The 26,166-nt window shown below is 36.6% G+C and overlaps 1 protein-coding gene across 2 annotated transcripts in view; it reads right to left on the reverse strand.

The window, feature by feature from the left end:
* The window catches only part of mocos (molybdenum cofactor sulfurase), a 236,771-nt gene that overhangs the window by 208,511 nt on the left and 2,094 nt on the right, over window positions 1-26,166 (reverse strand). Inside the window, exons 2-3 of one of the 2 annotated variants that reach the window (XM_015357181.2) lie at window positions 21,824-21,913; window positions 14,498-14,564 (exon numbers count right to left, since the gene is read on the reverse strand). In XM_015357181.2, coding sequence (XP_015212667.2) covers window positions 14,498-14,564; window positions 21,824-21,913 — 157 coding nt within the window. Of the gene's footprint in view, window positions 1-14,497; window positions 14,565-21,823; window positions 21,914-26,166 lie in introns of those variants that run through there. The other variant, XM_069195015.1, reaches the window with a different exon arrangement.

The raw sequence follows: 26,166 nt of genomic DNA on the forward strand, positions 1-26,166 counted from the left end.
TGGACAGTTTCCAAGTGCTTATACAATCGATGGAAATGTTCAAATAAATGTGCAAAAGAAATAAACAAAATAATCATTTATTTCTGTATCATATTGGCTAGCTAATGTCCTCTCTTTGCTAGTTAGTGGCTGTGTTTCTGCGTTAGGTAGCAACGGCTGACTGTTCTCAGGCAGAAGATGTAAACAGCTTAATTTTCGTGTTAATTTTTTTAAATTAAAATTAATTCTATACAGCAATCGCATATTTGGGTACCGTTTCATAAAACTTTCATGCTTAAAATGTTTAGGGAGAAATGGAAGACTGATAATGGAATGGAATGGAATGAATGATAAGTGTCGCAGTTTAAATAATTTTCATAGTTAGAAATTATGGAACGCTCTGTTAAAAGCAAGGGAGTTTTTATGTCCGTTGCAGTAAAAGAAAATGCCTGACAAAGTAGGGCTTGGACAGATTCCAAGTGCATTTTTACAATGTACGTTGCATTGTCCATTGTGCTGCTGTAATACAGTTTAAAATAAGGCTAAACTGTATCAGCTTTATTTATGGGTTGCAATTTAGAAAAAGTCAAAAACTGCACTCAAAATGCGATTTAGAGCTTTCTGGCAAATTAATAATGTAACATGCCACCTTTTGTGCATGAACAAAGTTATACTGCGATTTCCTTAGATACGCGATTCAAAAAAAATAAAAACATTTTTGAATCCCCGGCGGAACACATTCCATAAGAATCAGCGCTTTTATATATCGCCTTTAAAGGTGGCTTCTCAAAACGCTTTACAGGATAAAAACAACAATAACAGCAACAACAACAATATTGTATTTCATTGAACTTTTTAAAACCAAGTAATAACTTAACTATATGTGCAAACGTTTTATGATATGTCGCTGTTGTGAATGTCTGTGGAGTGTATCTTATTTGCCTGTCTGTCCTGGCTCTCTCGCTCGCCCTCCCCCCCTCTCTCCCTCAATTCAATTCAATTCAAGGTGCTTTATTAGCATGACAGATGGGTACAATCAGTGTTGGGTATTTAGTTTGCTTTGAGATTCCACTTTTAAAGGTGATATATAAAACCAAGGCTTTAACTTGCTTTAACTCCGCAAGTCTGAGTTCTCGTGTCTGTCCTATCCGAACCCAAAAGTATTACAATATGTATCTTTATAGCGGTTGGTGTACAACGTTTTAGCATAGATTACACTTTTATAAAATGTATTTAAAAAATAAAAATGATTACAATCTAATTTTTCCACGTTTGATCCCAAGATCCCAAGAAATATAAATCTAAACGGGGAGAAAGTTATGCTGAAAGTTTATTAAGATACTTAGAAGACAAAGATATCAATTTATGTTGCATTTGTCTGATTGTGAATCAAAAAACACATATATTTAAACACACTTTTACGATTTAAATCAAAACGCGATTCAAATCAATATAATTGTTTATATTGTAACGCATAGGTGACTATTCATTGTTATTAAAATGACTTAAATTCGATCATGTTGTGATATTTAGAAATATAAATTTGTTTGGTGCGAGTGAGGTTTTATTTAATCTCTGACCGAGGGAAACGTTTCATTTTTTCAGTCATGACTCCAGTGGGATTCGATCACAGACCGTGTGACGTGGGAGTCAGGAACCTAACCCACAGCGCCACCGGCAAGGTCACATGCAGAGTGCAGAAAAAGCACTACAGAAACATTATCAACAGACAATGTACAGCGTGTACTATTCTTGTGTTGCGGTACATGAATATAATTATATCATTATTAATTTCTTTAGATACGCGATTCCATATTATATTCCCTTTTAATCAAATTCTAAAAGTATGCTTGTTGACTCCGGTATCTCGTTAAAGACTTCGATGCTTAAAATGTTTAGGGAGAAATGGAATACTGGTGTGTATTTTTTCTTTAAAGTACCAAGACCTGCCATAGACTGTATGTTTATGTTCCAAAATTAATATAGTTTATGGCCTTCACACGCTACAGTATGCTCAGTATGCTCCTACTCTTTTTATGCTCAGCTACTAAGATTTCCCTTCAGTGGTAAAATTCCATCTAAATATTCAATACTACAACGGGCACAGTAAAGATGTTTACTGTAAATCTTTCTACGACAGACCAACGGACCACGAGTCAGTCAACCAATCACGTACCGCGGTACCACGCGTCATCGTGCGTCACAATGCGCGACGCCGTAGCCAATTACCTCCAGTACGTGTCTGTACCGCGCACGTTAAATCATTTTTTACTCTGGTCATAAAGAACAGTAAATTTGAGCACTTGCTACTGAAAATTAAAATTATTGACAATACATCAGTTATTTTCTTGAATTTCATAATCAGTGGTTTATTTATGTAAATTACTGAGGAAAAAAATCAAAGATGAAGTAAAAGAAAAGTATGGCACAAAATAATACATTCTGAAGTAGGTGTCTTACACACTTCACAGCTCATAGTGTCTTTACAATTTTTCAATTCAATTCAAGGTGCTTCATTAGCATGACCGATGGGTACAATCAGTGTTGCCAAAGCAAATAAAAATAATGAAATTACTCTCACCTTACTTTTCTAAAGACTTACTCTTATTTTTTACTCTCACTGGAATTGTTGCTGGAATGTCTGTTGTCATGTTTTTGTTTGTTTATTTGTATTAATCCTGTCACTGTACAAAATGTTCTGTCATTCAATATTAATCATGTTACATCATTTAGAAAGCTTTTAGCTGTATTAGCACTGCAAAGAGAACCTTCTCAGGTAATGAGAAGAAGATTACAATGTCTGGTTAATTTTGCAATCAAAGGAAAAGAAAAATCACAATCATCTGTATCTGCTAAAAGACAAAGAGGAAAACATGCATCAATGGAGACAACAATAGATTTTCTTTTACATATTTAACAGTTTTTTTTGTCTGTCAAAACTTTTTAAAGCCTAATTTAAGCTAACAATTCAACCAGTGTAAGTCCCCAGAAGGTTGAGTGCAAATCCTTTCCTTTGATGGATTTAGACATCGGCTGTTAAGGATTCTAGGTTATTAATTATTAGATTTTCAATTAAATACCAGGGGGAACATATCTTTCTCATCTATTTATTACCGGCCTTGGTCAGAGTAGCATACAATCAGTCTAAAAGGGTCAGAGTGGCATACAATCAATCTAAAAACAATACCATCTGGGAAAACTGACACTTTAAACAGATGGGCCAAATCAAACAGCTAAACTGTCTTTAACAAATAAACTATGACATTCATATTTTACACATAAGTCACACATCTCATTAAACAAAATAATAAATTATATGTTCGATTTTAAAGGTTGTTGTTTCAAAAGGATCTACCATTTACTTTAACTCTAAAGCAAGAATATCTGTACCTGAAAAGGGCTTGAGTTTTGAAATAACAGAAAGACACTGCTGCAGGATCACTTAGGTCCTTCTGCACTTACATTCCTTTGATCTCTCATTACTCTGCTAGAAACATTTATGTCTCACTTGGATTATTCCTGAATTATTTTAATGGCATTTTTAATATGTTAATAAAGCAGGATTTGCATAAACTGCAGAACAGCTGGCTTCACTAGTTATCAAAAGCCTAAAGAAGTACAAGATGACACCATGTTTTATTTTTCCAGAGTTCTTTCCTAATACAGTATTTCTGACTGAAACTTAGTTCCCTGTACATTTGGATAAAGATAAGAAAGAAAACTGTGGCAATCAAGACCAAATACAGCGTATGCAAAGTCTTTAAAACGGCAGGCCGAAGGATTCCTTAGTGGCTTAACCAGTTACGGTGTTTGCTCATAGCACATGCTGAGCCCTGTAGTGCAGAAATTTTCTCAGTCTGATGCTGTGTTGTTATTCTCCGATTGACCTGAATTTAACAAGCGCCAGCATGCAGGGCCTGAGTCAAGTGGAATATAAAAAAAAACATTTAATCAAAACCAGTGTACCTTTTTTTCTAAAAACATCCATGCATGAATAGAGTGAGTGGATTCTTTTGATGTTCAGTATATCGTTACATTATATTTTTCTATCAAGCTCTGTTGAAAGACCTATTAATTCTGAAGGTAACAAGTACCCTTTATTACAAAAAACTCCAATACATTTATATTACTTTGTCTCAAAGAGAACACAGTTTTAATGGATGTCATTGAGTGCTAATGAATTATTGTATGTTGTAAGACATTTTGACGATACAGTATTTATTTACCAGTTCTTTATTTTTTTTTTCTATCAGGAACTCCATTTTGGTTGAATATAGCTTGTGTCTTTCTTTAGATCACATGACTGGCTACTGTCTTTGTCTTTTCCTTCACTCTACAGATTCTTTGTCTTTGTCAATCACTTCTGTTGATCTATTCTTCATAGTGTAGCTGCAATGCTCATGAATAAGACAGAATTAAGTGTTGTTGTGCTATCCTAAATGAGGCCCCATCTCTCTTTCTCATCTCTGTGGTGCAGCCAAAGAGAAGCTATTCATGCAGTTCTGATTTAGGGTGTTTTCTCTCAGATAAGGAGCAGATCCCAAGTGGGGATGTGCTCAGCCATGCTTGGCTGTCATGATCAATGGCCATTCCTGGCATCTATCTGTCTGTGAGATTTTTGAGAACATCTGGATTGTGGTCCTATATGTCAGAGGTCATTGTGACTCATCTCTCACCTCAGGAATGCCCGCTAAACTTTCAAACCAATCACCACGTGTCTTGGTCCAGGTTTAAAAGACACTGCACAGCTCAGAAACTTTTCTTCTCCGGCCACTTTTCACACCCTCAGAGACAATCAAGTGTTGGCCAGTGTTGTCTGTATAGGAACTGGAACCTTGTTTCAGCAAAGTTTCAGCCCCTACGTAAATTGCTAGCCAATGCCAACGTGGACGCTTCACTTGATCAGCAGAGTATATATCTGGACTCTTGTTGACAACCTGAATAAGTTTTATTCAGCAACAGCACCACACCAGAAGCAAACCAAGTTTCTTCCCCCTAAAGAGTGACTTGCTCAGACCCGTCGTAACCCTCTGTGCATAGAGACTTTCTACTAGTCAGCCGGACTACTAGTACTGTAGGTCCCTGAAACAGACACTGTCAGCGCGTCGCCACATCAGAAATCTCTCCTAATTCGTCCAACTCCGAGCTGCACCTCGACTAGTTGGCAAGGAACCAGAGGACCCCTGGACAGCGCCTACTGAACGCCACAGCGATTGGACGCAGCTGCTAGCTGGTCTTGATGTCCGTGCCGGGAAATATGAATCCATATCTGGATAAGTAAATGTTCTACATTGCAACTCGAGAATTTAATTGTTACCTCAACACAAGTTGATATCAATTCAATGAGTAATGTATTTACTTTTGAGTAGCTAATGTAGACTGATTAACGATAGTATAGCCGAACGGTATACTGAAGCATATTCTTTGTATCTCTTTGTGTTTTGCATCTCTTTGTAATTATATACCTTGCACTTTGATTACCCTCACAGTAAGATCTGCCACCTGTATGAGGCAGACTGTTATATGTTTTATACACAATTTATGTATTAATAAATGTATCTCATTTATTGAATCCCTGTGTGTGCGTTGCTGATCGATTGATTTTCTTAAAGACATAATGAATCACCTCGTGATTGCTGCTATAATAAATAAATTGTCCCAGTAAATTCACAAAAACCCTACATTAGGATAAATGAAACAAGGCTTTCCCTGTTTTGTTTAATCTTGTCTTTATATTTTCACTATTCGCTATTCTTGTATGCCTTTAGGCCAGCATGGTGGCACAGTGGTTAGCATTGCTGCCTTGCAGCATTGGGCCCTAGGTTGAATTGTGGACCTGGAGTGCTATCTCTATGGTATTTGTATATTCTCCCCATGTTTGCATGGGTATCCTCTGAATGATCCTGTTTTCTTCCGAGTGTGTGTATTTGTGACCCATGATGGACTGGCATCCTGTCCAGTGTAGAACCTGTGGTGCCTCCGGGGGAAACATTTATGTAATGGAGACAAAAGTACTAACACCACACTTCTCTTCTTTAATTTTTCCTCCGTTTCTCCAGTTCGTCCTTCTTCCAAGCCAGTCCGCAATCCGTTCTCTCAATCCTTATTCAGTCCGAGTTCCAAAATCCAAGTTCCACAAAACCGCATTGTATCCAAATCACAAACCGTAAACCGTAATCCTTTATTTCTTCCGTTATTCCATTATCCTTAAATCTGTACCAACACCAACCTACAATAATTCCGCTATCTCCTCCATAACGCATTCACCTACTGGCTTCCGCCCTGGTTCAATGTTTCCAGGGCAAATATATTTTGTTTCCTGATGAGACACACCTGTGTCTCGTTGTTTTTTTGACTAAGCCCTTTCCACCTGCAGGTCAGCTGATTTCTCTTAGTGGCCATCTTGGTCAAGTCTAAGTCGAGTATATTGAGCAGATCATTCCTGAAATATCTGTCCTGGATGACCCTTCCCCTGGTCATCTTACAAATCTGACATACACCCTTTCCTTTCCATGAGAGGCTCTGGCTCCCCCCACTTGGATAATGTGGTAGAAAATTTATTAATAAATTTATTCATCACACTGTACGGCATTATTTTGCTCCGATAGAATAAACCTAAATATTCTGGAATCAGTCAACTGGGGGTCATGAACTTACACTCCGTCATGTACAAACTGTTTTTGTAAATAACTTTTAGTGATTTCTGACTGATGTGGGGTGAAAGATCTCTCTTTCTGATAGCGTGGCAAGGGGTTTTCACATGAACCAAAACCATATATTTCCCCAGATAGCAAAGACAAGAAACACACTCGGTCAATTCCAATTGGCCAGGTGCGCTCATTAACCGTCTTCTTATTTACCAGTGTCCCGACCCGGAAAACGAGGCTGCTACCGATATTATCCCGCTACAATCCTTTTCGTACCACACCAAGACCTTTACCTCTGAATCGTCTTTTAAATGTTCATTGTTTTACTTAACCATAAGGGTCTGTAAAAGACAACCTCTAACTGCCTCAAGAACCTCTTTTTATAGGGAGATAGAGTCTCCAGGTAAAGCCAATTCAGTGATTTCCCTGTGACAATTTGAAAAAATGTGACTTGCCTAAAAGAGATAACCCCGCCCTTTGGTGATTCACCCGTACAACCCAACACCTGCTCTGCTGCATATGGTCAATTGCAGAGTTCTAATTTAGTATGGATCTCACTTTGGAAAAGACTGTTTAGTTCATAAAAGGCTAACGACATTTTTGTGGAACCTCTTGTCTATGTTCACATATCGACAGTCCCAAATTTTGTAAAACGTTTAAAGCCACACTAGAGCAACTCATCCACAGACCCTAGGCTCAGCCAACCCTTGCCATTAACATACTGATGAACATACAGTATAGTATATTCTGTGAAGTGGTTCACCAATATGCATAGGACAATTGTGCACGTTGCACTAGAAATTACTTGAAATCATTTGTGACTAGGGTGAAGGTATGAAAACATTTTTTTTCCACAATAGCCTTGCTGTTACTTAATACTGTATTATTGAGTATTGTATTCAGAATAGGTTACAGATTAAACACAGTTCATACATTTACTGACAGACTAAGAACAGTACAACAAAACAAGTTCAGGTTCTTTGGCACAGTTAAAGCAGCTACAGTTTGTTGAGTTTAATTTTAAGTGCCTTGCTCTGCTCTGTTCCCAGCAGAATGCAGGTGGTATAAGTGAAAAATTGCAGCTGCACTTTGGAGCCCTGTTATTCCACCAACACAATACTGTAGTACTACTGACACCAGCTCTCTGATATAAGTGTTTTTTTTTGCTTTGATCCTGAAGTTTCATCTTAACAGTGGCTCAGTTTGGGTCACATGCTGTTGACAGGTCTTTTGGGGGGAGTACAGATTGGAAGAAAGTAACATACAGAGAGATGAAGAGGAGATACAGAAGAGATAATACATGAGCCTTTAGCCTTTCTTCCCATGAGACCTGGGTTTGAATTTAGCTCTGAACACAAAGCATTTCAGCTCGACACTCTATGAGCATTACACTAAATCTGTGTGATACAAAACAAGCTTTACTTCAGTAGTAGTCTTGACAGAGATGCAAATGCCTTGTTGGAACTGGCTGAAAGGTAAGAGGAAAGGTAAACTGGAAATAATGAAGGGAAAGAGTACAACACTTCAGATGCATTACTCTGATCTTAAGCCTATTATCCTTAATCCTTAAACAGTAAATTCAGGTATTTTTTCTTATTTAGTTAAAGTAAGCTAACTAAAGGCTATTTTCTATGAAAAATACATTCCAAAAGGAGGAAGTACATTTCCTGAATTTTTGTTAGTCACATTTTAAGCAAACTGCTTTACTAATTAATTTGTATTTCAATATCCTATGTATTTTTTAATTTTATGTTTAAAGGTCCTTTACACTGATAAACTACATGGACTAAAGGCATCTCCAAGAAGATTCTACTTTCAATATTTAAATGCACTTGAGAATTAGCATGTATAAAGGTAGAAAGTCATGTTTGAAAGCATTTATGTAGTGGGAAAATAATAATTGAAGGGTGAATTTCATAAATATATGACAGCAGCTTTCATCTGCACATCAAGGGCCGCTGTCACATCAGAAGGAGACTGAAAGGGAAACACCCTCATTTTGTAAAATAAAAATATCATTTTGGGATATTTGAAAGTCTATCAGTCAATTAACCAAATTCTTTTAACAGTAACTGCTCCTGTTAAATAACCGTAGCCTATGTGTTCTATTTGACAGATACCCTGATAGCTATGCCATTGAATGTGATATTTTGCTACACTAATGGGGTGACCTTAAACAGTGGATAAATATATTGAAGGCAAAACTGTATGAGCAATGTATGGGTTTTTGTGACGTATAAGGTTAATTTCCAGGCTTTGAAAGTATTACCTCTAGTATCTGGGTTATTGCTTAAGCTATAAGCCAATTTAGTGATGGGTATACTTCCCAGTACTTCCCAGTAGATATCTTTCTACACAGCAAAAATAGTTTGACAAAAAGCAGGCACAGAACCGCAGATGCTGATTGCATTGAGGGCTACATTCAAGAGCCTAAGAATCCTTAATCTTTGCAATGGTCTGTAGTGATGATGTAAAGCGAGAGTAAAAAAGAAAATGACTTAAAACCCTTAAGAATATAAGTATAAAAATCTAATGACTGCATATTGTAATGCTGAAGCTAGGTAAAGGAAATACATTCTACTATCCTTTCCAGATAAACCAGCCCAAGATAAATCTATTATTTAATTAAAAAATGCAATTGCATGCCAACTGCAAGGGTTAGGTTCCTAAGAACCTTAAAGTACTGTAAGTAAATTTGTGGTTGGTAAACTTTACGGAACAAATTGGATTAGGCAAAGTGAAGTCACGGAAGAATCTATAAAATCCCTTTCACATTATTTTTTCACCTCCAATAAATTATCCTAAAAATATATATATATTTTTTTAAAAAAAATATTCTTATCTATCAGGCTATACACTTCCAAAATAGCACTGTTTTTACCTTCTCACAAGTTATCAAGAACTTTTACTTTATCAAGACATCCCTGATCTTGTACACTTAGCAACATCATCTTAGGAGCCATTTTAATTGCTTATTGTGACTACTGTATTATAGTAGCTATGCAACTTTTCAAGCACTTAAATTTTTTATTCTAAACTCTTCAGGAATCTAGATTGCTTAGCAACACTGGACTTCTCGTTCTTTCTCATACACTTTGGAGCCTTTTAAAGTATTTTTTTACTTAAGTAATATTAAAGTAATTAACAATACTTAAGTATTTAAGTTGTATTATTTAAGGGCTAACGCTTTTACTATGGAAATCACTATAACTAACACTTCTCTGCACAATCAAGTGCAAATAACAATCAAAGCCCATTGCAATAATATACACTAACATGTGTAGAACACTTGAGAATCCAATCAGCTGATCTCATTTTCTCCTCTCATGTAAGGAACTCTCATGCCAGCATGCATCACAGCAAACAGATGCTTCTTGACCTTAAAGGTAAAATGGTATACAGAAAACTGTGTGTGGATACTCAATTATGAATAAGATAAATTTCCGTATAGCAAAGGATTACTGTAATGCATATTTATTCCTACAGAAGACCACGTTCTGCTACTGGGTTGCTGTTTTCCTGAAAATCCTATGCACATTTTTCTCATTAGATAATCATAGAATTACATTTGTTAATATAATACTTAGCATATAGTACGTTGTTGGCTATCAAAGCTGATTTTTATGTAAATTCCGTAGCTGCAATGCTTTTTAATGAGCCGGGGAACAAGGTGTTGTTGTAGTTTCCTTATTGAGGCCCCTCTCTTGGGTCTCAGCCGCAGAGTACCTAATGATCTTTATGTGTTTTGAATGTAGGGTGATGAAACTGTATTTGATAAGAAGCATCTCCAAGGCCAGTGACACCGATCAGTACCCCATTATTACCCCAGACTATCCTGGCGCCTGAATGTCTGGCAGATCCATAGTCGTGTCTACTGTATATAATGGTCTTAAAGTCACAGGCTGTGATCAATCAGATGGCCAGCAAACCAGGTACTTGTAGAGCATGGAGACACACTTCACAGAGTGACATTTTAACCAATCACCAACTATGTTTTCCCCATTTTAAAAGCAGTGCACATCACTTCTAATTCTGGTTCTCGCCACTGAAATAACTTTGGCTGGCTGACGACATCGTAGCTGACTGAGAACCACGTGACTGCCACAACTGTCGTCTAACTTTGGGATGTAAACCTTTTCTTGAAGCGTCAAGTTAGAGAGTGAGCCAATATGTATAGAGGCTACAGCAGGATCCTTCTCTTCTCTGTCTTCCCGAAACCACAATCTGCTTCAGAGCGGACAAGCCTCGGGCCAGCCGAGCACAGACTGGACAACACTGCAACAGATCCCGTCAGCTTGTTCCCTTATCCTTATCTGCGGGAGTTACAAATCCATGGTGGATGAGTACAGTTTACTTTTCAACATTACCGATCTTGACAATTCAATTGTTATCCTAACACATGTTGATACCAATGTAATTCATTTAAGTAACAATATTTACTTATGAGTATTTGATTGTTTAAAATGTTAGTGAGACTGAACCTTGTTTTTGTATACCTTCTTGAAATCGATATGCCTTTTGTATCCAGACATACTTTCAGGTTATTTACTTTTAATGCTTTCATGTACACTTTATGTATCAATAAATATATTCTATGTGCTGTGAATATGTATGCAGACCCTTTGTTATTCTGTTGATTCATTCAATAAACAAGGTAAATTCACGCTTTACTTTTTTTTTTCTGAATTTACTGTTACAACTAAAATTGTGTAAGTTCACACTATTCATACCACAATAATTTAAAGTTTAGACATTTACAGTATTAACAGTCACAAATAACTGTAAGTGTTTCCAAACATGACTTCACAGATCATCTAAGAGTGAGACACCAGAATTAAAGAACAAATACAGTATACCTCTTGACTGTTGAGTGTCATGATTGTCAAAAGCCTTTGAATAGAGATACAAATAAAACTTTTAACACATAAAGAGTGTAAAACATAAGTGACAGAAATACATGTTATTTTATAGGTCAATTACAGAGCAAATTTTTATGACGACTTCTCCCACCCCTCCTCACAACACATAAGAAGAAATGATCATATTTAAACTTATAAAAGGGCAGAAATGTTGCAGGCCATGTATTTTAATCATTACAAGAAACTAATCATACTAAGAAACAAACTTTAATCATATTAAGAAACATTAAAAAACTTAGGAAATAATGGAAATCCTTAACACTGGGTTCTTCTCCAAATATACAGTGGACTTTGCTCTGGGAGTGCAGTATTGCATGGTGGGTACATTAGGTCCATGGACTCACGATTGATGGGTTATGGATGCAAGTCCCTGCTGCTGACAAGTAGTTTACTGCATTTGCTTCAGGCCACCTAACTGTATGAATGAGGACCTGGGTTAACTGGGGTTAGGCTTTGCCATGGACAGGCGTCCTACCCTGGGATACAGTTACAGTGTGTGCTCTGTATTTGCTAAACACCGTAGTAACAATAAGCTCTGGGATGATGGAGATGTGGTAACTCAAATATAAAACTACCTACCTACCTTCATTCTGTGGATTTTGAATTACAACTAATAGAACCTGAAAAAGGCACAGACTTAAAAGGACACAACAGCTGCTCAGTATGAAAGGTCATATATTTAATCAGAATGAGACAGGCATAAAGTTTTGCATCTGTCTGATTCGTCCTGAATAGTAATAATGAAAACACCAACATTTTGCAAAAGATTGGTCCGGTTTTCTATGACTGCTCCTCCCCCTTAGAAGAAATTATCTTTACTAACCATTAAGATGTCATATTATAATGAACAAGTGCCACGCATGAGTAAGTGGGACCACATTTTAAACATGTGGAATTACTAAACTGATTAGAACCTTTTTTCTGCACGAGTGGTGATAGTAATGATATTGGATTTTAAATGAATGCTTTAAAATTCCCAGGGGATAAGTGCACAGGTTCTCGGGATTTGCAGAAGCCAAAGAGCTATTAACCTCTGAGTAGCTGAGATAACCTCATTCTTAAAAGTTCAGTCTGAAATAAGGAAAACACATAATTGCATGTTTTGTGAAATGTTTGATGCATTTATATGCAGGATGAAATAAAGACATTCATGACAAAATACATACAAACACAAAATCTGTTTTGCAGATTAAAATGATGAAAAATAAAGTAAAACAAATATGTAAATCTTCAAATGAAACTACCACAGTAACATTACACAGTGTTGTGAGGGGGGAATGCTTACAACTGTAGCCAATATAAAGAAAATGCAGTTAATTTAGTGGTAAAAAAGAACTTACATGGATAGTAAGTTTATTAGTTTAAAGCTGATTTCAGTGAAAATCTAAACTTTTTACAGAGCATCCTGTCAAGGACAGCAGCATATAAAGGAGGTGTAAAATTAAGTATAACACATACAAATTAAGTGATTTGATTTGGCCCAATCAAATGTCTAAAGCTCAGTAGGTACTTCTTGGAAAACTGTATACAGTAAGTCTCTGAAATACAGGTAACTCTCGATTTACACCCTCTTAATGTGTGCATTTTCAGTTTAACTTGGATCATGAATTATTACAACTTTTTAATTGTATGACAAATTCGTTTTTACTTTAACGTGTGGGCAAATGTGAAATGAGAACTGAATTAACTAAAAGCTAGTCTGGACACTATTACTCATTCTAGGTCTTAGTCATCATCACATCACATGATCATACAAGTCTTTGAAAAAATATACAATTTACACAAAAAAGTCTCGTGGAGAAAATACCTTATCACTTATCCACTGTCTCTGTAACAAAAGGACTTCTTAACTTACTGTACATTAAGGTCACTAAGTTTCTTAGCCCCAAGACTTAATTAAATGGAAAAACTTTCAATATTGTATTCATTTTGGTTATTTGGAAGGTGACTTAATTTACTATTTACAGTCACAATATTAACAATCACAGACAAAAGTCTGATTACAATCAGTAAACTACATACATTAACCATTTGTTTTTTCAATTTACCATTATTTCTAAAAAAGCCAAGCACTTCTTATAGTACATACCAACATTTTGAGATCAAATTAAGATATAAAATCATAACAAATAATCCGCATTTGAACATTCCGATGTGTGAGTGTTTTAAGTACCTAAATGCATCACATAATCTACTCATGATTTCAAGATGAACAGTGTCTTTGCTTCATCTCAAATCTTGAGAATGACGCAGAGGTCTGGGGAGATATGTAGCATATGACTTTTGCGATTTACTGTTTCGCAATTCTTATACTTACCCACTGCAATCAGCCGAGCTACAGATCATCCCAGAAGTGGTCCAATACATGTGTGGTCACATCATCAATTTTAAGTCATTATTCTCTTTTATTTACAAGATCGTGTTTGCTCATTTCTGCACATTGCCTACAGGCTACAGTTAAATAAACCACTGGAACACATCAGAAACCAAGTGTCACAGTAAAAGAAGTTCTTTACTAAGGAACCTCCATCTTACCATGGGTCAATGATATGCAGCTGTCTAACTTGCAATTTAAATCATACCCATAATTATAGTTTGTCCCCAAAGTGGCAAAAGGAACTGTCAGAAATTGATTATAAGTGCATAGCATACTGGCACTAAGCAATGATCATTTGGAATCAACCTGTTTTTCAAATTGGAAATAAATATATTTGATATTCTTGTCCATTTGAGAGTAGTCATAATGTCCATTGTGCATCCTAAAATTGTTTCACATGACAATTTTCCAACAGGATTTTATTGAATCAGACAACGTATTATTAGACCACATTAAGAGATTAGTTTGCCAGAGAATATGAAGTTCTCCAAGGCTGTAGATCCTTATATACAATGTTTTAAATCCTGCTGGCATGATGAATATGAGGATTAGACTAAAAGTGGTAAATAACGTACCTGTAACGAACACTTTCCACTGTGTCATATGTCAATCTGCTCGTGCTATTGTGGCTGTGAGGATTACCTGAAAAACATTAAAATGTAAGGGTTTTGTGCAGTTTTGTCAAAATATTTAAGGGAATTAAGAAACATATAAATGCAACTGCAGTTTCTGTAAATCATTTACAGAGTTTCAGTACAGTACTTATATTTTTTTTTTTATCAACAGCTTTTTCTACCAGTGATCTGTTTTGAATTGAGAATCGCTTTCACAGCTGCTTTCCTTTCTGCAGCATTCCAGTGGTTAATTAAAATGTCACCAAACTGTTCAGTTAGTAAAAACCAATTTTCAAATGCTATTTTTATATTCGCTGCTGCTAATTGCCTTCTGCAAACAAAGGTCAAGCAAGTCTAGTCATGTAAATGAAAGCTAATTTAAGAGAGTAGATGGTTTTTAAATTTTCAGATTTTAATTAACTTCGAACCCAATAGGCAAGACAAAGTGTCATATGTTTAAAACAACATCCAGTACACTTACAGTATCTGGTTCTGTGGAATTGGAAACTCAAAATTATTCCCATTCTGAGGCATGGGGGATATTCTCCACCTTCCAATATGTTCCATTTTGTTTAAACGAAAAAGGCTTGATGCGCATTATTAAAAATATATATTTTTTAAATAAAACTTGAATATACAAACTGAGCTCTTTTATAGGTGAAAGCATAAACCGCAATGAAAAATTAAAAACCTCTATTTTTATGATTTATATTTTATGATTTTTAAAATATGGTGACTGAATAAATATTCACTCTCTTTTCTATTGCACACTTACATTATATCAAGGGCACAAAATTATTTTGACACAATAACACAATAACAGTGGTTCATATGCAAGGTCAAATATTAAAATAGTGAATTACAAAGAAAGATTCAACCATGAAAGTGACACAGTGGTTAGAATTTCTGTCTTGCAGTGGGGTTTATATGCCACACTGCTCTAAATTGTATTAAGTGATTAGAAAATGGATGGATCCAATCATATTGTTTTTAACCAATTTTCAAAACAATACATGGATACATTTGCAGAAGGGCACATATCAGGAGAAGGCCATTGAAAACTAGAAAAGAAACAAAGCAGAAAGAGGCAGGCAAGCAAAAACTGTCATGTGGACTTCTAGAACTGATAGAATTATTAGTTGCTTTTCAAGTCAGTGGGAGTAACCAAACTGAGCTTCGGAGGAAGACTGTTTTCATGGTCCTTTAAATGTTTCTTCTTGGTTAATTTAATTCCATAAGGTGCTTCCTAACTTTGCTGTTACAGCAGATCCTTGCTGAATATAAAATAACTGATCTCAGCAGACCAGCAATTTCACTGATTTGTGAAGAAATGCTGATTTATAAAAAATACATACAGTAATTACATCACAACTTTTCAATATTTAACAATTTAAAATTTGATGTAAAATATATGAAAGGAGTACTAAGAATATCAAAAGCATAAATGAAAACATAATTAATAACATATATTTCTAAAATAATAATATTCTAATATATTAATATCCTGTAAATATGCAGAAAATAAGTACTATAAATGTAATTTTCCAATGGTTGTTACTTATCTTGTAGGTTCACAAAGCCTTAGAAAGCCTATAGAATCTTATGGAAGTCATGTTGATTGCCCCAGGCTATTGAAGGAGACTATGCACAGAAATAAAAACTCATACCATCATGGGATAAGTCAGAGAACTATCTGAAGATTGAAGGTGAAAGGTTATTAACTTCTAGGGGCAACTATTAAAAATTCCCAGTTCTCAGTGTGGTGACCATGATCGAAAAGGTAAATTACTATAAAGAGATAATTACTACCTGAAAGGCAATGCAAGAAGGTTTAACCCACAGCTCTGTGAAGTTTTTCCAAATATAAACAGCACAAAAAGGGACCCACTTATATAATACAGATGCAGCCATTCAAAATGTGCGGGCGATACCGCATTATTTTGTGGTGCGCTTTACGCAGTCTACCGCGAGTTACCGGTAAATACCGCTAGTTACCGTAAATTCTCCTATAATACCGCAAGCAAAATAATAGTATCCGTAATTTCCGCAAGGTGGAGCTAATAAAGCTCAACCTCTCATGTTTGAGCTGTCGCCATCAAAGTCTTTAACGAAGATATTACTAATAGTATTAATAATGAATGACCTTGGACAAGCTGTAAACTCAAAGTATTGCCCTGGTCCACATTCTTTTTTTCATTGACCGTCTTTGTAAAAGTAACACCACAGCATTTCGCAATCACGCATTTGTTTCCAATCATGCAAAGTACAGTAATTTTTGAGAATCGATTCACCATGCCTTTCACATGCTCATAAAAGAGATTGATTTAGGAACATGTACTGTATACAGTATGTATATGTATATTTAATGTCTTAACTGTGCCCGTTTAAGTATTGAATATTTATTTGGAATTTTACCACTGAAGGGAAATCTTAGTACCTGAGCATAAAAAGAATAGGAGCATACTGTAACGCGTGTGAAGGCAATAAACGATATCGATTTTGGAACTTACACAGTATATGGCTGGTCTCGGTCCTTTAAAGAAAACATACACACCAGTATTCCATTTCTCCCTAAACATTTTAAGCATCGAAGTCTTTAACTAACGTGATACCGGAGTCAACAAGCATACTTTTAGAATTTGATTAAAAGGGAATATAATATGGAATCGCGTATCTAAAGAAATTAATAACAATATAATTATATTCATGTTGCAAAAAAACTGCAACGGACATAAAAACTAACTACGAAAATTATTTAAACTGTGACACTTATCATTCAACCAGAGCTCAAAATATCACAAGGATCCCCAAGAGCACAACAAAGACTGTATTAAAAGAATCGCGTATCTAAAGAAATTAATAAGATATAATTATATTTGTGTACTGCGACAGGGCTGTGTAGGGCTGTTTCACCTCTCTCTTCATGTGACTCTATTCAAAAGCCATTTAGCAAAGAGGGGATGAGAAGAGTGACAAACTAGTATACTTTAGATCTTTTTTTCTGAACCGAGGAAAATCTGATCATGTTTCTCTATAACAATAATAAAAAACATTGCCACACCCGGACTGTTAACCCAACAGTCAAAGCACGTCAAAGTCCATTGGGGAGCCGGGCGCAATAATTGTTTTGTCCCTTGATTTACTGATCTGCATTAATTACAGAAATCGAGTTCCTGCTCTTTGCAGACGACCTGGTCCTGCTGTCGCCCACAGAACAGAGGCTGCGGCAGAACCTGGCACTGCTGGAGCAGCACTGTCAGACCTGGGCGCTGACAGTCAATCTGGACAAGACCAGAGTTATTTTTTTCCAGAAAAAAAGCCAGACCTCCCTTAGTCTTCCTGAAATTGTCAGATTATGAGTGAATAAAAGCAAACACGTTTGTGGTTGTTTGGGAGCTATATTATGTATTTTTCATATGTAAGATATAATGATGTGTTCGTGCTTACACATCGCACGACTTTAAAAGCTAGAAAAACAGGTTTCAATTCACATTATCTGGCGAGCCTTATTTTGTCAAAGGGCAACACAAAAAAAACAGACAATACACGGGGGGGGGGGGGCAAGCGAGAGAGAGAGTTTTTTACCCTAAAAAAAAACCAAATCACCCGGGGCAGAGACTCTGGGGGGATCATTGTGTGGTACAGAACGGAGCTCAGTCAATCCAAACAAGTTCAGTAGTAAAGAGAGAAAAGTCAACAATTGATTTAAGGACGATCTGTCAAAGTGCAATGAAATACAATACTCTTGTTGTTGCTGTTATTGTTGTTTTAATCCTGTATAGTGTTTTGAGAAGCCACCTTTAAAGGCGATATATAAAAGCGCTGATTCTTATGGAATGTGTTCCGCCGAGGATTAAAAAAAACTGCAACAGACATAAAAACTCCCTTGCTTTTAACAGAGCGTTTCATAATTTCCAACTACGAAATGTATTTAAACTGCAACACTTATCATTCAACCAGAGCTCGAAATATCACAAGGATCCTCTAGAGCACAGCAAAGACTGTATTAAAAGTATACTAGTGACAAACTAGTATACTTTAGATCTTTTTTTGTGAACCAGGGAAAATCTGATCATGTTTCTCTATAACAATAATAAAAAACATTATTTTACATATCACCTTTATGTGATATCACCTTAAGGACAGCACATACAAGGGTTAACTGCACAATGGACCGTGCAAAGAAATTTAAAATAATCTTCTTTAGGTGTGAGGGCAGGAGTGGATTGCAGAAGGCATAATCAGCAAATTAGGAAAACAAAGAACAGGACAGGTGAGACGTTTATCCAGAGAGCGAGTGATCAGAAAAAGGAACAGCTGTTACGTCCAGGTTTTACGCTATCTCTGCTGAATGAATAAAAGCATTTTATTAAAAACGCGTTCGCGTTTGTCTGGGTATTTACTTTGTAATCTGTGGTTTACATCTACTGTATTGCTTTGAGATGCCACTTTTAAAGGTGATATGTAAAATAAAGTTTTTTATTATTGTTATAGAGAAACATGATCAGATTTACCCTGGTTCAGAAAAAAGACGATTAAAATCTGTAATCTTTCCACTTGTATGTCATCGGAAAATACAAGAAGTTTCTGCTTTGTGTAAGGATGGTATCAAAAAGTAATCTAAGTGGTAAGAAAGCTGTGCTCCTCAAAGCGCTTTACAGGATAAAAACAATAACAACAATAGTGTTAAGCTGGGCAAACGATTTTTTTATAGAAATACAAAATGAGATATAATGATGTGTTCCGGCTAAGACATTAACGAGTACAACCCCCCTCTCTGCGGGAGTTCTGGCTGTGACGAATTAAACCGGTTTCACAGGTATTTTCAAAGTAGAAGGGGGCGAGATTTCCAGCGAAAGACACCTCCCCCCTCCAAAGCCAAGGAAGTACAGTACTTACTAGTTAAGAAAGCTAGGCTCCTCAATGAAATTGCTTTAACATGCTAATGCGTTGGTGGAACAGTCCGGGCGTAACAAGCTTCTAATGTCAACTCGACTCGATTGGAAGACAATGAACATATTCTAGCCCTAAATGAATTAATAGCAAACATGGTTTACATAAAATACATTTTTCCAAGAAAGTTTATAATTATACGATCTATAGTTGAAATCTGAGCATAAATAAAAAGAAAAAGCATTTTCAGAGAGCAATTACGCTGTGTTTATATAGAAAAAGTGATTAGGTTTATGAGCAATCTAATTACTTATTCGTTTAAAACGCTATATAAAATAAAGTTTATTATTAATTTGCTGGACAGAGCGGTGAACATTATTATGGATAAGACAAAGATAACGATCCTGATCAGTTTAGAAATCTGTGTACACTGTAAAGTTTTTACTTCTTAAACTTCGAATAGAAAGAAATCATCTTCCTGGTACAGTATGTATAGCAAACCAGCACGTCTTTTTTCTCCAATCAGAGGGGTTAGACACTCGGTTAAAAGCAAAGGAGATTGTCTGTTATAGTGGACATAAAAACAAGAGTTCGCTGGCATTATATCCTAGAAGACACAGACCGGCGCCAGACCGGGAGAATGCCCGCAGCGTAAAAGAAAATGCCTGATGAACTAGGGATTGGACAGTTTCCAAGTGCTTGTACAATTGATGGAAATGTTCAAATAAATGTGCAAAAGAAATAAACAAAACAATCATTTATTTCTTTATCATATTGGCTAGCTAATGTCCTCTCTTTGCTAGTTAGTGGCTGGGTTTCTGCGTTGGGTAGCAACGGGTGACTGTTCTCAGGCGGAAGATGTAAACAGCTTAATTTTCGTGTTAAATATTTTTTTTTATACAGCAATCGCATATTTGGGTACCGTTTCATAAAACTTTCATGCTTAAAATGTTTAGGGAGAAATGGAAGACTGGTGTGTATTTTTTCTTTAAACTACCAAGACCAGCCATACACAGTACAATTTACGTACATACAGTAATGTTTATGTTCCTAAATTAATATCGTTTATGACCTTCAGATGCGTTATGCTCCTCTTCTTTTTATGCTCAGCTACTAAAATTTCCCTTTAGTGGTAAAATTCCATATAAATATTCAAAACTAAGCGGATTAAAATGTGCACAGTAAAGACATTAAATTATTAAATCTTTTCTCTACCAACCAATGCACCACGAGTGCCCCTGTCGGTAATTTTGGCCAGCCAATCACTTACCGCTTGTGGGTAGATTACCGTACCGCGTGTTTGTACCGCGCATTTTGAATGGCTGTATCTGTATGTGAAAAATAACTCAGTGAAGAACAGAATGTGATCTTTTCAGCTTTAGGATTTAGTATCCTCTGGTCCTGCTGTTCTAGTTGAGGATTTTACCAGGACATCCAGTACAGTGTTAGCCCAAAAGGTTTCACGTCTGTCATGAAGCTTAAGCTAAGTATCTGATGGCTAAGTATTTGGACATAGTATACAATGGACAAAAGGTTAGGACAGCATAAAAATCACTTTCTAATATCACTGTCTCTAGTAGAATATTTAGGGTATGAGCTGAAAAACCTATAAAAAGAAACAAGCAGCCTCCTCAAAGTCATTAAAACAAACAAGGGCTCACAAAATACTGTTTGCTGGGGAAAAATTAAATTTGTACATGATGCATTTACAAATACATGGAACTGTTATTGACAGATGTTCTATTTTCTTTAATTTTTTAACTTGTTGTCTACAAAATACTATTACTTACCATAAGCATGCAAGACTTGGAGTGTCTTCAGCAGCTGACACTTACATTTACCTAGGTGAAAGGTTTTGTTGCAGCTAGAAGCTGAAAGCAGCATTAGAGCACATAACAACTGTGACCAGGCCCTCCTGCACTTGTAGGGTGAATATCTATTAAGGCAGCTGAACCACAGGCATACAATGGAAAATGTCATGTGTCAGACAGTCATACTCAGGATCTACATACAAAGTTCCCAACCACCTCCTTCGCACTATTTACACCTTAGAAGCACAGTACAAAAGATGATGAGGTGATGATAGCTCCTGCTTCCGAAGACACCGATAGTATGTGTGCCTGAGGCCATTCAGAGTCAGTGCTGGGATACGTATAAGGGTTTGGCTGAATAGGTATTACCACTTTTAAAATATAGGAAGTGACAACATGTGAAAATAAGATTTTTAAGAATAAGATAATTATGCATTTAACTCAAAAGCTTTAGCAAAGTAGTGAAATATCTTAAGATAAATCGAATATCAGCCTAGTTTCTCCTTAAAATCCACATGAAGAGACATGACACTATGACCATGTTTTGACCAGGCTGAGAAACTGAACAAATGTAATAACTTACCGTAGACATTTTCAGACAGATCTTGAGAAAATCCCTTAATCTGGGACTGTGGAAAGAGTGTAGTGCCTGCATGATCAAGATAAGTCATTCCTGTCAGAGAGAAAGATCAGAAAATAGAAGTTAACATTTCTATCTCATACTGTACAGTGACAAAATAATAAAAAGAACTGGATGAAATCATATTAAAAAACTAATCATACATTTGATCGGATACAATCTGACCACAACTTGTGCAGATAACCTACAAGATATATCTTGCATTCTAAAATACCCTTGCATCAGATAATGTCACATATGTCATGTTATTTTAACAATTTGTCTTCCAACACTGATTCCTTAAGTGCAGAACCTATTAAATGTGTAACAAGTACTCTCCATGCCTGACAGACAGAGATTCCTTCACCTTATATTATGTATTTGGGACATTGTACACTTGTAAAGGACATCATGTTTGAGACATTGTCTATGCTACTACTGTACAAGCCAAGTTTGCCCTTGCAAGTGCTGCTCAAAAGGGATGTTAAGGAAGTGAGAAAGAAATTGTAAATGCTTCTTTAACAAATGTTTTCTTTATCTGTAGGGCTCCTTACAATGAGTTGTGACCAGGTTTTTCAGAAATGAATTACTAAGAAATGCTGGCGGACAAAATAGGCAGTAATCTAAGTAATTAAAAGACTAAATAACGACCAAGGACACATATTTCAGAAAACACTGCAGAGTAATAAATTAAATAAGAGAAAATTTATATTGGGGTGGCACTGTGGTACAGTGGTAATACTGCTGTCTTGCAGCACTGGGGCCCTGGGCTTAATTCCTGGGGTGCTATCTGCATGGTTCCATTGGTTGTGAGGACTTCCTCCTTGGTGCTCTGGTTTCCTCCCACCGTCCAAAGACTTATTGGTACAGTAGCTTTATCAGCTTGGCCCTGGAGGGAGTGCGTGTCTATGTCTGTGCATGCCCCGTGATGGACCAGTGCCCTGTCCAGGCTGTATCCTGCCTTGTGCCTGTTGATGGCCAGAATAGGCTCCAGGTCACCTGTGACACTGAATCGGAAGAGGTGGTTAGAAAATGAATGGATGGATATTATATAAAGTAACAGATCCCCCATTGATGGTAGCTAAACATGTAGAATCCACACAGCACCCTATTTAACATGCATTAATTGATTAATTCAATTTTCTCTTTCTGCCACCTGATCTGCTATGTAGTGCAGCTGCTGGAACATAATGACAGTTGTACATCACCCACGTGCGTAATGGCTATACAAAACCAGGACATCAACTCCATTATGCTTCAGAATATGCTTAGAAGTACAAATATGAAATGGGAGCATTCTGGACAAAGATCTTTGGACATTTACAGTGCCGTGAAAAAGTATTTGCCCCCTTACTGATTTCCTCTATTATTGCAAAGTTTTTACACTGAATGTTTTCAGGTCTTTAACCAAAATCTAATATTAGATAAAGGGAACCCAAGTGAACAAATAACCCTTTTTTAAATTATTGTATTTATTTAATGAACAACGTTATCCAATACCAGTTGGCACTTTGTGAAAACGTAATTGCCCCCTACAACCCTGCTCAATATAAACCTCATTTACCATCAGAGTTAAGTTGCCAGCACAAAGATTCAACAAGCACATTATGCCATGATCAAATGAAATTCCTGAAGAGATCAGAAAAAAGTTGCTGATATCTATCAGTGTGGGAAGGGTTACAAAGCCATTTCTAAGGCTCTGGGACTTCACCAAACCATAGTGAGAGTCATAATCTCCGAATCGAGAACACTTAGAACAGTAGTGAATCTTTCCAGGAGTGGCCGGCTCGCCAAAAGTTCTCCAAATGCGCAGCACAAAATCATCTAGGAAGTCACAAAGCATCCTAAAAAACATCCAAAGAACTGCAGGTTTCTCTTGTTTCATCTAAGGTCAGTGTTCATGACGCCACAATCAGAAGAGACTGGGCAAAAATGGGCTTCAAGGGAGAGTGGCAAGGCAGAAACCACTGCTAACCAAGAACATAAATACTTGTCTCTCATTTGCCAAGAAGCACCTGGATGATCCCCAAGTCTTTTGGGAGAATGTTCTATGTACAGATGAGTCAAAAGTTGAACTTTTTGGACGACACAGGCCCCAATATGTCTGGCGTAAAGCAAACACAACATTCCACAGTAAGAATATCATACCAACAGTCAAACATGGTGGTGGTAGTGTGATGGTGTGGGGATGCTTTGCTGCCTCAGGACCTGGATGACTTGCCATAATTGAAGGAATCATGAATTCTGCTCTGTATCAGAAAATTCTTAAGGAGAATGTCCGATCATCCTGAAGCTGAAGCGTAAATTGGGTCATGCAGCAACACAATGATCCAAAACACAAAAGCAAGTCCACATCAGAATGGCTGAGAAGAAGCAAAATGAAAGGTTTGCAGTGGCCTAGTCAAAGTCCAGACCTAAACCCACTAGAGATGCCGTGGCAGGACCTGAAATGAGCAGAATTGAGCAGTTCATGCTCGAAGACCTACCAATGTTTCTGAATTAAAGCAGTTCTGTGAGGAAGAGTGGGCTAAAATGCCTCCATAGTGATGTGAAAGAATTATAGGAAGCTAAAGGTGGCGCAACCAGTTATTACGTTTAAGGGGGCAATTACTTTTTCACACAGGGGATATGGGTGGAGGATAACTTTGTTTTTCAAATAAATTAAATAATAATAATAAAGTGTTATTTGTTCACTCTGGTTCCCTTTATCTAATACTAGATTTTGTCTAAAGATCTGAAAACATCAAGTGTGACAAATATGCAATAATAGAGGAAATCAGGAAGGAGGCAAATACTTTTTCATGGCACTTTAAGACCAAAATAAAGATTTATCAAAGTGATGGAATGGATAAAGCATGAAAAAAGAAAGGAACTGTGAATGCTCCAAAACAATCACCTATTCTGTGAAGTCTGGTAGAGGTTATGTCATGGCCTGGCCTCTGGAATTGACTCACACATCTTTACTAATGATGTAATGAAAGATGGCAGCAGTAGAATGAATTCTGAACTTAAAAGAAACATGTTGTCTGCTTGTACGGAAGAAAACACATACTTATTGGGTGGTGCTGCAGCATGAAGTATGACAATGACCTAAAATATATGGCCAATGTAACAAAGGAGTCAATTAAAAGAATACAAGTGAAAAAAATCATAGAATGGCCACGTCAATCTCCAAGTTTAACTCCAACTGAGAAGGTACTTTACATGCTGAAGAGAAAAAGTGAAGTGAAAACACCACCGTAACAGGTAAACAGATAAAACTTCAATCTGGTTGCAGCAAAGTACTGATAAATGACTACACAAAGTGCTTGGGGTGCTCAACAAACTTAAGTGGGTCACAGACTTCATGAAGTTATTGCCTCAAATGAACGCTTAAATAAATAATAGACTTTTTCACTCTGGAATTTACCCAAAGTGATTGTCCCGATTTATGAAGTAGGTTCATTGGGTTCAATGTCATACAGTATGAACAAGTGCAATGAAATGCTTATTTGCATGTTTGCTCCAATACAAAGACGTTAAGGAGACACCAAAACATAAACACAGAACAGCAGCAGCAACAACAAAGTTAAATAACCTACAACTTAAATACAAGTCACCATAAGCAGTGTGAGAGAAAAAGTAAGGTGTGAGTCAGTGTGAGTCAGTGGTAAGGGTAGAGTTCAGTAATTTTATGGCTTGCGGGAAGAATCAGTACGTACCTTTATGATCCTGTAATGTTTACCAGAGGGAAGGGGAGAGAAAAGTGAGAAACAAAGATGATTACTATCCTTAGCAATGCTTCCAGCCTTCCTGAGACAGCGAGTTGTAAAAATGTTCTCCACAGATTATACGCTGGCCAAGAGAACACTTGGGAGTGGGACCCAGTAACAAGGCATTTCCCTTAAAGTGCTTCCACGTCCATCGCATTCGCCAGCTCTGCTTTGAGTCAGATGGGGGGTCCGTACAGAGCTGCATCCCACGATAGTTGATTCAGATCCAAATAGGATAAATCTAAGTTTAAGTAAGTGATTCTCGATCCAATGTCCACAAGTACTTGTCGATCATAAATAGTTGCTGCAACAGCAGACTGGATGTAAAAAACCCACATAACAAAACTGACAAAGCCATACATATGAGGAGCAACATGCAACACATCTCCACTCACCACTGCCATGTTGAACATAAGTAATGTTTTGTGTGGAAAAATGATTGAAGTAGAGGCATGCACTAAAAAATAAAGAAAAAATATAAAATTAAAAGGGAGGGTTAGAGGGTTAAATAGCACAGTGAGTAAACACAAAATATTTTTTTCAGAAAAAAAAGAA

This window comes from Lepisosteus oculatus, chromosome 10 (assembly GCF_040954835.1).
Source record: "Lepisosteus oculatus isolate fLepOcu1 chromosome 10, fLepOcu1.hap2, whole genome shotgun sequence".
In the NCBI taxonomy this organism is placed as follows: domain Eukaryota; kingdom Metazoa; phylum Chordata; class Actinopteri; order Semionotiformes; family Lepisosteidae; genus Lepisosteus; species Lepisosteus oculatus.